We start from the raw sequence: 12517 nt of genomic DNA on the forward strand, positions 1-12517 counted from the left end.
TGACACGTGCTGTCCATCTGGAATGATCCGGGGCGCTGACCTCACCCATCGTGGGCAGCTCATGCTGTAGCATCTATCAGCGCTAGATGCCCCTCATACACCAGGGAGCAAGCCGCCGTGGCCATGGCTGCACCGTCCCTTGGCCAGCGTCCCCTCCAGGCAGCACCTGCCGGCTTCCCGCCCACCTGGGCTCCCCTGGCCGCCCCGCTGTGGCCTGGAGACTCCGGAGCAGCTGGGAAACTGGAGGGAGGCCGGAGCGGGAGGGGGGGAGGGCCTGAGGGCCTGCTTCCTCCTAGAATGCACTTGGCCCCCGTCTGGTCTCAGCCGGGCAGGAGGCAGAGCACAGGAGATGAGTCCTGGGGCATGAGGCCCGGCTGAGACCGGCCGTGGTCAGCAGGACGCACTGGGAAGGCATCTGGGCTGGGGCTGAGGCTGGGGCTTCATCCGCCCGCCCGTCCCCTCCCCACGGCTCCGCCTCCCCACGGGAATCTCACCCGCAGAGTGAGAACCAGGGCGGCCATGATGGAGAACCTGAAACGTGTCTTTTAAATCCTCACCCGAGGATATTTTCCATTTGATCTCCAGAGAGACTGGAAGGGAGAGAGAGAGGGAGAAACATGGATGTGTGTGGCGAGCCGGCACGGCCATGGCACACTCAGCCCCACCTTGGGCGCCTTCTGTGCCGCGCCAGCTCAGCCAGGTTCAGTGACCCTGAGAGGGGGCGGTGAAGGATGGAGAAAAGACAGACAAGAGAAGAAAGCTGGGTCTGGGTGGGGCGCTGTCCTCTCTGGTGGAGAGCTAGCGACAGCGCCACGGACTACAAGCCGAGTCTTTATTTTACAGCAGATTCCACGAGGCAAAGTCAGGGCGTGGTCAAGATGTTTACAACATTCTCGTGGGTTTCGACCCTACTCAACTCCATGCACCTGAACTCTATCAAGCCCACATCACTCAGGCACATGGGGCCACGTGTTCGGACCATAGGTTCAAGCTCACAACTACAGCTGTTGGCTATCATTGTGCCGGGAGGGCTCTGCCCTCCAAGCTGGGACTTGCACGTGGCCGTGAGGGGACTGTGCCTTCTCATTAGTCCGAGGCTTGAACCTGTCCAAACACTGTAGCTGCTCCCCACAGATGTGAGAGAGACACATTGACTGGTTGCCTCCCACACGCGCCCTGACCAGGGTCTGGGATAGAACTTGCAACCCAGGTACGTGCCCTTGGCCAGGAATTGAACCTGTGACCCGTGGACCAACGCTCATCCACTGAGCAATGCCAGCTAGGGCTCATTGTTATCATAGAAAATGTAAATCTTTAAAACGTAGCTCCTGAACTAGTAAAACTCAAAGTCCGGTTTCATCAGCGCTGGGACAGAGGTCACCAGGTCGCGTAAGATGTTACCATTGGGCTCTGCTCCAGGGCTCCCTGCCTCTGTCCTGAGCATCGCGCATGCCCTCTCTTCACAGTGGCCTCGTTACTAAAAGGGAGACAAGGCGTCTACACGGAGAAGGAGAGGCGGATGGGAGCCATGATCAAGACCCGATTCTTCAAAATCATGCTGGTTGTCGTTGTCTGGTAACCTGTCTTCTCCTTGTACTTGTCACTGGGAAGGGACATGCAGGCCCCTGGCCAATTTGCTTGTCCACGAGGGACCTGAAAGTTCTAGAGGGAGGAGTCTTTATATATATATTTATTTATTTTATTGATTTCAGAGAGGAAAGGAGAGGAAGAGAGATAGAAACATCAATAATGAGAGAGAATCATTGATTGGCTGCCTCCTGCGCGCCCCCTACTGGGGAGGAGCCTGCAACCCAGGCATATGCTCTTTTTTTTTTTTTTTTTATTTCAGAGAGGAAGGGAGGAGAGAGAGATTGAAACATCACTGATGAGAGAGAATCATGGACCGACGGCCTCCTGTGCGCCCCCCACTGGGGATGGAGCCTGCAACCTGGGCGTGTGCCCTTGCCAGGAATCGAACCCGGGACCCTTCAGTCCGCAGGTCGACGCTCTACCCATTGAGGCAAACCGGCTAGGGCTAGGCATATGCTCTTGACCAGAACAAATCCTGGACCCTTCAGTCTGCAGGCCGCCCCTCTATCCACTGAGCCACACCAGCCAGGGCCCAAGGGAGGAGTCTTTGGAGAGGAAACCTTTGGCTCTGGGCTAGCGGCCCTTTGAGGAAATGCACGCAGGACAGAAGGCAAGTCCACAGCCCCTCAGCCTCTGCAAAGAGTCAGATCCACGGAGATGGGACAGGAAGCCCTTAGAACACAACCCCGGCTTCACAATCCCAGCCCCAGCATCCGGGTGCCCCCTGCCAGGTTACCATGAAAACACAGCATTGGCCCCACCTTCTCAGTCCACCCACTCGTGTCAGTCTTGGCACCAGCTGCCTGTATCTAAGAAGCTCCAAGGGCGAGGGCACGGCTTTGTTGGGATGCGTCAGAGCTCAGACCAGAAGGGTAGAGAGCAATTTCTCTCTCCTCGGTTTCCCCACCGCAGGCCTTCTGCCCAACGTGGACGCTTTGAAATAGACCTGTGTTGCCCTGGCCATGTGGCTCAGTGGATAGAGCATCAGCCTGTGGACTGAAGAGTCACGGGTTTGATTCCGGTCAAGGGCACATGCCTGGGTTGCGGGCTCGATCACTCATAGGGGGTGTGCAGGAGGCAGCCGATCCATGATTCTCTCTCATCATTGATGTTTCTCTCTCTTCCTCTCCCTTCCTCTCTGAAATCAATAAAAGTGTATTTTTTAAAAAAGAAAGAGAAATAGACCTGTTCCCCATGCAGGGCAGCAGGTTACAGTTAGAAAACCCTTAGCTGCCGCAAAGCAACGTGTCCCAGGCGGGCCTGCCTTTGTGGGTGTGGCCACTCATGTGAGGCCAGGAGGCTCGGGCACTGCGAGGGGAGGCGTCATTATTTCTCTTAAAGCCTCATGAGCTGGCCTTGCCTGTCTCACTACCTCTCAACAATCACATTAAAACATTCGGACATCAGCCCTAGCCCGTGTGGCCCAGTGGATAGAGCGTCGGCCTGCGGACCAAAGGGCCCCAGGTTCCATTCTGGTCAAGGGCATGTACCTGGGTTGCAGGCTTCTCCTTGGCCCAGGCCCTGGTCGGGGCTCATGCAGGAAGCAACCAATCGATGTGTTTCAATCGCCTGGATGCTTGTCTCTGTCTTTCCTCTCTCTTCCACTCTCTCTGAAAATCAATGGAAAAATATCCTCGGGTGAGGATTCAAACAAACAAACAAACAAACAAAACATCTGAACATCAAATTTCAGATAAGGTTTGCTTTGGTCTCGGCCCAAACCATATGCCACGCTTCGAACGAAGACCGACTTTGGAGTTATTTGATGGAGAGTTTGTCTGTCTCTGCGTGGGACAGGGAAGCAGCTGTGGGTCTCCTGTCAAATTCTGATGGGGGGGGCAGTGCTTGCGGCCACCCCCGGAGGACCGTGAGCTCTGGGGAGACACGCCCCCTGCCCTAGCGTGTAACCACGCCCTCTGCGGCTGATATCCTCACCCAGCTGGGCCATTGTCTTTCTCACAGTTGGTTGTCGAACATCATCAATGAAAGCCTTCTCTTCTATCTGGAGATGCAACCGGACATCAACGGAGGCGCTTTGAAATATGTCAGAAATGCAGCCAAGACCACGTGGTTTATTATGGTAGGTCAATCCTGATTGTAAATTTTCCTCTTGCAAAATAAAGACCAGCCCTGGCCGGTGTGACTTGGTTGGTTGAGCGTCATCCCTGCACCGAAAGATGCGGGTTCCATTCCCGCTCAGGGCACATGCCCAGGAGGGGGCGTGCAGGAGGCAGCCTGTCTCTGTTTCTCTCTTATTGATGTTTCTCTCTCTCTTCCTCTCTCTGAAATGAATGTAAAAATACGTTTTAAAAGATTATAAATGTAGCCCTGGCTGGTTTGGCTCAGTGTGTCTCTCTCATGTCGATGTTTTTTTTCCTTCCGCTCTCTCTGGAAATCAATGGAAAAAATATCCTCTGGTAAGGATTAAAAATATATATATATAAACATAAAAAATTATACTAAATACAGCTACATAATAACACACATCAAAATATATTGGCTAGAAATACACGCGATGGTCAGGTGGAAGCACATGGGTGGACCCCCCCACCCCCAGTGCTTCCGTTAGATTGCGTTTATAATAAAGACACAAACACGGGCCTGGCTGGCGTGGCTCAAGGGTTGAGCATCAACCTATGAACCAGGAGGTCACGATTGGATTCCTGGTCAGGGCACATGCCCAGGTTGCAGGCTCCATCCCCAGTGTGGGGCGTGCAGGAGGCAGCCGATCCATGATTCTCTCTCATCATTGATGTTTCTCTCTCTCCCTCTCTCTCTCCCTTCCTCTCTGACATCCATAAAAATATTTTAAAAAATACAAACAAGAGCTCTCAGTGGAAAAATACACGATGTCCTACACAGACTTGATTTTGATAGCACTTCAAAATTGGAGGAAATCTGATTGGCAAGGACTTGAAAGCAAGACCAGCGCTCCTGCCTCCCCCGGGCTGTGCCTGGCAGTGGCTTGGTGCCTTGGCTCAGGTCTTGTGTGGGTACCGCTCAGAAGCGAGGACCGGTTCCCTGCCCGCGGTGGCCTCAGGAGCCTGATCAACCCGCTCGGCCACTGCAGGCGAGGCCAGCAGGGGGCGCGCCGCCTGTTGCCCGCGCTCACCTCACCGCAGTCTCCCTGTCCCCTCCAGGGCATACTGAATCCCGCCCAAGGGTTCCTCTTGTCGCTGGCCTTCTACGGCTGGACCGGATGCCGCCTGGACTTGCAGTCTCCCAGGAAGGAGATCCAGTGGGAGCCCATGACCAGCTCTGCCGCCGAGCGGGCCTGCCCCGCCCACCAGGGCCCCTGTGCGCCTGGTGACAGCCCCGCTTCCAGGAAGGTGGCACGTGTGGGCGGGCACACGTCGGACGAGGCCCTGAGCATGCTGTCTGGAGGTGAGGCCCCAGCTGCGAGGCAGGCGAGCTGCGGGGTCCAGGGCTCCCCCAAGGCCCGTCAGCAACCAAGGTGAGGTGGGATGGAGGTGGTGGCTGTCACCTCCCTCACGCCCGTCGGGGTGTACATGGAACGTCACAGTGCCCCACACTGATGCCAGTCTTGTAGTTCCTCATCTGCCTCTCCTTTCAGCATTTAAAAATATATATTTCTGATTCAGAGAGGAAGGGGGAGGGAGAGAGAGAGAAACACCAATGATGAGAGAATCATGGATCGGCTGCATCCTGCACGCTCCCTACTGGGGATCGAGCCCACAACCTAGACATGTGCCCTTGACCGGAATCAGACCTGGGACCCTTCAGTCCGCAGGCCGATGCTCTATCCACTGAGCCAAACCGGCCAGGGCAGGACCTTTGCTTTCATTCTACTGATAACCCACTGCTCTCCCCCCAAACCATGTGGCATCATCCATGAAAGGACCACTCAGAGGTGCCTGAGTTTGACAGAAGGGGGTCTCCCTCTCGTGGGGCACCTCCTGGAGTTGAGCGCAGGCGGCCAGGCAGCCACCACATGCCTGTGATCTCGTTCACAAACACGTTGCTGAAGCTCATGCAGCGCCTCCCAGGACACGACACCATCACAGCCTTCTCTCTCTTCCTCTCCAGGGTCTGATGCCAGCACAATCGAAATCCATATTGCAAGCGGGTCCCGCCAGGCGAACGAGGTTGAAGGTGTTCCCAAAATCCAGGGAGACCTGTGAGAGAGAAGGGGCCCGCCCCCCATCCTCCGACTCCACAGCCCTTGTTCCTCAGAAGTGTTCTCACCTTCCCAGCGCCTCTGTCGAGGTGTCCCTCCCCCCAGGCTCACTCTCATCACCATGTCAGAGCATCTTCCCGAGGGTCCTCTTTGTGAAAAGAGAAGCGACTGACGTGCGTGCCCTTAGGAATGGAAGAGTGCCTTCTAGGCCAGTGATTTCCGACCTCTGTGCCACAGGAATATGTACAACACGCAATACCTGACTGTTTAGTCAGGGGCGCCGCCTCTTTCCCTTCGTTTGTCAAATTAAAAAAATGACAACAGCGAACACAATAGCCGTCGGGTGTCATTGAATCAAAAGTTTGGCTATTTTCTTTGTCAGATGGGCAGAATATATATTTTTGGGGGTTGCCACCGAATTTTATGTGCCACAAGATGAAAAGGTTAAATATCGCTGTTCCAGACCAAATGCTCAGCAGCTTCTGTACACGCTGTAATGTAATGCCACGTCCAAGTCCCTGGGAAAGCTAATAAAGTCATTGAAACCAGGCTCCCAGTCTGGCTTGGGTTCCTTCTGAACAGCACTTCTAGCAAATGCTCTTGGGTAAAGTTATTGATGATGCCAGAAGGGCAGCAAAGTGGAGAAGCAGCTGAGGTGCAGGGCATGTGGATGGGCTGCGCTGCATGTTCTTCATTCACCACAAGAGGGCGCAGAAGAGGCAGCTCACATCAGGAATACAGCCTTTGGTCCCAACGTGGGGCTGCCTGTTCTTCATGCACCACAAGAGGGCGCAGAAGAGACGGCTCCTATCAGGAATTCGGTCCACACATGGGGCTGCATGTCCTTCGTTCACCACAGGAGGGTGCCAAAGAGACGGCTCCTATCAGGAATTCAGCCTTTGGTCTCTGTGTTGGGCTGCATGTTCTCTGTGCATTACAAGAGGGCTCAGAAGAGGCAGGTTTGATCAGAAATCCAGTGTTTTGGTTCATGCTGTTGGAGATCTTTACCATTATTATTCTGAACTCTGTATCAGATAAATTTCTTTTTAAAAAATACATTTTATGGATTTTCTACAGAGAGGAAGGGGAAGGGATAGAGAGTTAGAAACATCGATGAGAGAGAAACATCGATCAGCTGCCTCCTGCACACCCCATACTGGGGATGTGCCCGCAACCAAGGTACATGCCCTTGACCGGAATCAAACCTGGGACCCTTCAGTCTGCAAGCCTACGCTCTATCCACTGAGCCAAATTGGTTAGGGTCAGATAAATTTTTTATCTCCATTTAATTTATCTCTTCTGGAGAATTCTCTTGTTCTTTCATTTGGGGGTTGTTGTTTTTGTCTTCCCATTTGGGCTGCCTGTTTGGGTTACTGACTTAATTATAACATCATCCTCCAGTGGATTTATACTGCCGCCAGCTACTCTGGGGTCCGAGACTGCCTACACTCAGGCCTCCTTTGATCTCCACCACCATTCTGAACTCTGCTCCTCCTGTTACATATATATACTAGAGGCCGATGCACGAAATTCGTGCAAGAGTAGGCCTTCCTTCCCCAGGCTGCCTGCACCGGCTTCCCTCTGGCAACTGGGACCTGGGCTTCCCTCGCAGCCCCAGCTTCATCTGAAAGGTCGCCTGGAAGGACGTCTGGTCTAATTAGCATATTACACTTTTATTATCATCATAATAAAAGCTTAATATGCAAATGGTCATCACGCCATAATGTTGATCAGCAGGGACCTGAGGCTGCGTGGTACCAGGCCCAGGCGGGGGACCTGAGGCCACGCCCCCGACTCTGTGCTGGGACATGAGGCTGCGTCCCCCGCTTGGCGGGGCTTGACAGGGGTGGGGCCGGCCGGGTCTTGGTGTCGCCCAATGAGGGTGGGGCCGGCTGGACACTTCTATTATAGAGAAAGGGCAAACAGCAATATTAAAATATTTCCTCTAATAAATTCCCTTTTAATGTGCATGAATTTTGTGCACCGGGCCACTAGTAGATACATAATGTGCTAACTGAACAAAAGATCAATGTAGCATACTATTTAGCTATATTCACTTATGTAGAGAAAGTTAATGTTATATTGTAAATAACTTCTAAATTTCCTGAACTGGGTTTATTCTTCATGTGCACAAAGTATTTGTTTTGCCACCCTAACCAGTTTGGCTCAGTGGATAGAGCGTCGGCCTGAGGACTAAAGGGTCCCAGGTTCGATTCTGGTCGTCAGGGGCAGGACCTTTGCGTCACTTCTTAGTGTTCGTGGGGACAAGTCACTTAAGAGCATCACTGCCATTTTCTATTTGGTGAAGTCTCTATTGAAAAGTGTATTTGGCTCAATTTTTTTTTTCAAAGCAAAAAACTCCATTATTTCTATATCATGGTTGTGGTCACATCCTCAGTAAGCGGTGTGCAGGAGGCAGCTGATCGATGTTTCTCCCATCGATGTTTCTAACTCTCTATCCCTCTCCCTTCCTCTCTGTAATAAATCAATAAAATAGATTTTAAAAAAATATCTGTTGTGCCAAAGCGAGTAAAAAGTAAACTGTTCCCGTTTGGAAATGTAATAGTATAAATGGGTATGCTATGTCCAATGATCCTATTTGTCTATAGCTCAAACTATAGGTTATTTTGTAAGAAAAAATGATCCAAACCTTTGGTAGATACAATGCAGTTTTCAGAAAAATTTATATTACAAATATATCTTCCTTAGTTTTCAAGAGCCAAGGCCTGTGAGATAGCCTCCCTCCCAGCCAGTTAGGGGGAAACAATCTTGAAAGACAGGAACACATTTCATTTTCCTGTTTCCCATCCCAAGATTTCAGTTCCTCTTACTCCCTTCTCCTCCCCTTCCCGCTATGGCAGCGGTTCTCAACCTGTGGGTCGCGACCCCTTTGGGGGTCGAACGACCCTTTCACAGGGGTCGCCTAAGACCATCCTGCATATCAGATATTTCCATGACGATTCATAACAGTAGCAACATTACAGTTAGGAAGTAGCAATGAAAATAATTTTATGGTTGGGTCACAACATGAGGAACTGTATTAAAGGGCCAGAAGGTTGAGAACCACTGCTCTATGGTATGATTGTGTCCCATGAGGTTTGTTTAGAAGGTGCTGACTTTCATCTTAGCGACATGAAATGTGACAGTGCTCCTTACTATGTTTTACAGGGAGAAGCTTTATCATGAATGTGCTGAGCGCGTTCAGACTTCATTTCGAGAGTAGGAGAGAGCTGAGGAGCACATCAAGTTACCAGGGCAGAACCTGCAGGTTGGTATCAGGCTGAGGTTCGTGGTTAGTTTATTGTAAGCAAGTCTCAAGGAGGAGAGAGAGCCTGTTCATATCTTAGACCTGTGGTCAGCAAACTGCGGCTTGCGAGCCACATGCGGCTCTTTGACTCCTTGAGTGTGGCCACGAAGTTTCAATCGCACTACACGTGCACGCCCGCACGTGGTATTTTGTGGAAGAGCCACACTCAAGGGGCTGCAGTTTGCCGACCACTGTCTTAGACCCATGGAGTAGAGCCAGGGTCCCGTTCCCATTGCTGGCTATGTGGTTGGGCCCTATGTGACCACAGAAAAGCAGAGAAGCCCAGGCATCCACCACACTCAGAAAAGTCTTTCGTCTCTATTTCCTCTCGTGCTTGTCATTCTTGCAGTTTCAAGGAACGGAAATTTGCCAACTTGCAGCAGAGGGATGTCTTGGTTTATTTCAGGAAGACCAGAGGGCTGGGTGGTTAGCTCCAGGTCCAGCTGCATGTGCCTGGGCTCAGGTTGCTCAATTCGTGTCTTCTGGGCTCTGCCTCCATCGCCTTCCAGGCTCTCTCCATGGGGTCAGATTCTAGGCTCCCAATCCTAGATTCCCCACCAGGTTGGGACCCCAGTGGACGGAGACAAACCTTCCCGGGAAACCATCTTTGTCGGGCACCTTAAGCAAAAAGCCTCTGCAGGAGGAGGACTCATCCAGCCTGGATGCTTTTTTCATTGCTGAGCCGGTCACTGCGGTCAGGGCCATGGTCGGCAAACCGCGGTTCGCGAGCCACATGCGGCTCTTTGGCCCCTTGAGTGTGGCTCTTCCACAAAATACCACGTGTGGACGCACACGTACAGTGCGATTGAAACTTCGTGGCCCATGCACAGAAGTCGGTATTTTGTGGAAGAGCCACACTCAAGGGGCCATAGAGCCGCATGTGGCTCGCAAGCCGCGGTTTGCCGACCACTGGGTCAGGGCATGGTCCACTCTGGAGGGCCTGACCTGATCACGTGGAGGAGGGAGCTAGTGGAGGAGGTGTCGCTTTCTAAGGGCAGAGGGCAGTGAGTGGAAATGTTTCCTGAGAGGGGCCAGAGAATGGACTTGGGAAGATCATTGCCAAGCCTCATCCGGGCCCGACAGGTTAGTGTGTTAGTGACTATGACTCCATCCGGAGACTAGTATGCAATGCGAAGGCAGCGCGGCCGGAGGGCTGGATTTCTCAGGGTGGCTTTAAGCACCCACATGGACAGAGTAGGGGACAAGGTAATATATACAGAGCAAAACGCAGCCTGTGTCCCCAGGACAACTGTCTCCTTGTCCCAGGGAGGGACATCCACGAAGGAACGAAATGATGCCACACCCACTCGGGGTGGAAGTGGCCCTGGGACTTCCCATTCTGCAAATGCCTCTGAGTTCAATGTGGAACCTCGTTCCCAGCAAACCACCAGGGGACAGGAGGAGTCACCGACTTTGACTTTTCCAAATGGCCGGCCGGAAGTCACCCGCCCCCCCCGCCCCCGTGGAGTCTAGTGAACACATAAGCTGATGAACCAAAAGAGACCCAGAGACATGGAAGCAGGGAAGAGACTGAAACCTCAGAGGGAAGGCAGGTGTGGTGGGTGGGACGAGATCAGCCAATGAACTTGTAGGCATATATGCATCACCCATGGACACGGGCAATGGGTGGTGGAGGCCTGGCGGGGGTCAAGAGGGGGAAAGGGGGACATTTGTAATACTTTCAAGAATAAAGATTAAAACAGAAACACATGCCCTTAGGAGAGTTACCCTTTGCCACCCCCGGGCTGCTGTTCCCACATCTGGGCAGGTTCAGCCGCTGTCCGGGAGGCACGCACCCGAGTCTGTGTCTGCTCATCAGGGAGTCGTGGGCCCCAGGGACCGAGCGGGCCGAAGAAAGCACACCTACCACGTTCTCTCGTATCAAAATAGAGCGATTTATTCAAGACACTGAATAGGAGCTGCTGATTCTCTTGGAACAATGGGCTACCACACGCAAGGTGATCATTTTTGTAAGAGTGCGTGAGGGTGCGCGGGGTGGGGGGACAGACGCGGACGCGGACATGGACGCGGACATGGACGCGGGCGGACGGGGTGGAGGTGCTGCCGGAGAAGCACAGTTGCTGGACGACAAACACCGCAGGAGCCAGAGTTCAAAGCCCTGAGGCGGGGCCGAGGGGACGTTTGTGCATTTGACCGGAAACACGATTTGTGAAGAAAGAAAGGTGGAACAGGCTGAAAAGGAGGAAAGTAACCAGAACGAAGCAGACCTGACGTCGGACAAAGTGCACTTCCCCCGCCCCACACCGATGTTAGGACAGAAGGAAACTCAAGTCCCCGCCCGGCTGGTGTGGCTCAGTGGTTAAGCAGCGACCTATGACCCAGGAGGTCTCGGTTGGATTCCTGGTCAGGGCACATGCTCGGCTGCGGGCTCGCTGGGTCCCCACTAGGGGGGCTGCAGAAGGCAGCCCATCAATGATTCTCTCATCATTGATATTCCTCTCTCTCTCTCTCTCTCCTCCTTCCTTCCTCTCTCTAATCAATAACAAAAACATATTTAAAAAAAGACTCCAGTCCCCGGGATGATGCTGGTCACTGCCCGTTCCCGCCACCCCTGGTCCCGGCAATCCCAGCCGGAGAGTCTGGGAGGCTCGGCGTGGGACATCTGCTCAGAGTCAAGGTCACGTTTGGCCACTAACTGTCAGCGTTAGGGTTTAAGCTGTAAGTAAATGAGGGCGAACAGTCACAGGACGCTGGGCCGACTTTCTGGAGCTCAGCTCCCCGTGAGCATGGGTGCTGCCACGGCGCCTGGACGCGCACGCTTGGTCCCCCTGTGGCTGCGGCCGCTCTTCTTGGACGGTCAGGAGCAGGAAGCCAGGGCCTGGGATTGAGCCCGCGTGGTCCAGGGTCTCCCAGCCCTCGGCTCCCACCTCACTCCGGCCAAGCGGGTCGGGTTTACCCACGGACCACGCGTTGGCGACACCCTGGCTCCCGGCCTCGTGGGAGGATTGTCTACTGAAGCTCCGAGCGTGCGCCCTGCAGGCGCCCGACGTGTCCTGGCCCCCGGCCCCCCCTGGGCGGCGAGGCCCTGCGGAGATGCGCCCGTTTCTATGGGGGGCAGGGGGGCAGATGGCACCTCCACACACCGCCCCAAACTTCCTGACTTCTGGGGCAGGAATGACCTAAGTTGGCTGGGATGTCAGCTGCCTTCAGAGACCAGAGTGGTGACGTCATAGACGTTGGGCTTGGGAGATGCGAGTGGTGACGTCATAGGCTCTGAGCTTCGCTGAGTGCCCGGGCCACGGCCCAAATAAAGCACCCAACTCGGAACCAGCACTTTGGGGTCTTCTCCGGCCGGGACTCGAGAATGTCACGTATCCACGGGGAGCCCGGTGATGACGGCATGATGAGGTTCCGCGGGCCCGGCCCGGCCCGTCCAGGTCTCTTGGACGCGCGCACCTGCCCTGAGGGTGGATTTCCGGCTCCTCGGATGGATCCTGTCTGGCGGCTGGGACACCGGAGGC

The 12517-nt window shown here is 53.8% G+C and overlaps 1 protein-coding gene across 1 annotated transcript in view; it reads left to right on the forward strand.

The window, feature by feature from the left end:
• The window catches only part of GPR143 (G protein-coupled receptor 143), a gene marked incomplete at its 5' end in the record, with an annotated part of 12430 nt that extends 6152 nt beyond the window's left edge, over positions 1-6278 (forward strand). The window contains 5 exons of the mRNA XM_023745435.1: positions 105-250; positions 1467-1575; positions 3553-3670; positions 4731-4974; positions 5638-6278. Of these exons, the coding sequence (XP_023601203.1) occupies positions 105-250; positions 1467-1575; positions 3553-3670; positions 4731-4974; positions 5638-5732 (712 nt within the window). The remainder of the gene's footprint in view (positions 1-104; positions 251-1466; positions 1576-3552; positions 3671-4730; positions 4975-5637) is intronic.
• Between the last annotated feature and the right edge of the window lie 6239 nt (positions 6279-12517).

Source organism: Myotis lucifugus, unplaced genomic scaffold (assembly GCF_000147115.1).
Source record: "Myotis lucifugus unplaced genomic scaffold, Myoluc2.0 scaffold_542, whole genome shotgun sequence".
In the NCBI taxonomy this organism is placed as follows: Eukaryota; Metazoa; Chordata; class Mammalia; order Chiroptera; family Vespertilionidae; genus Myotis; species Myotis lucifugus.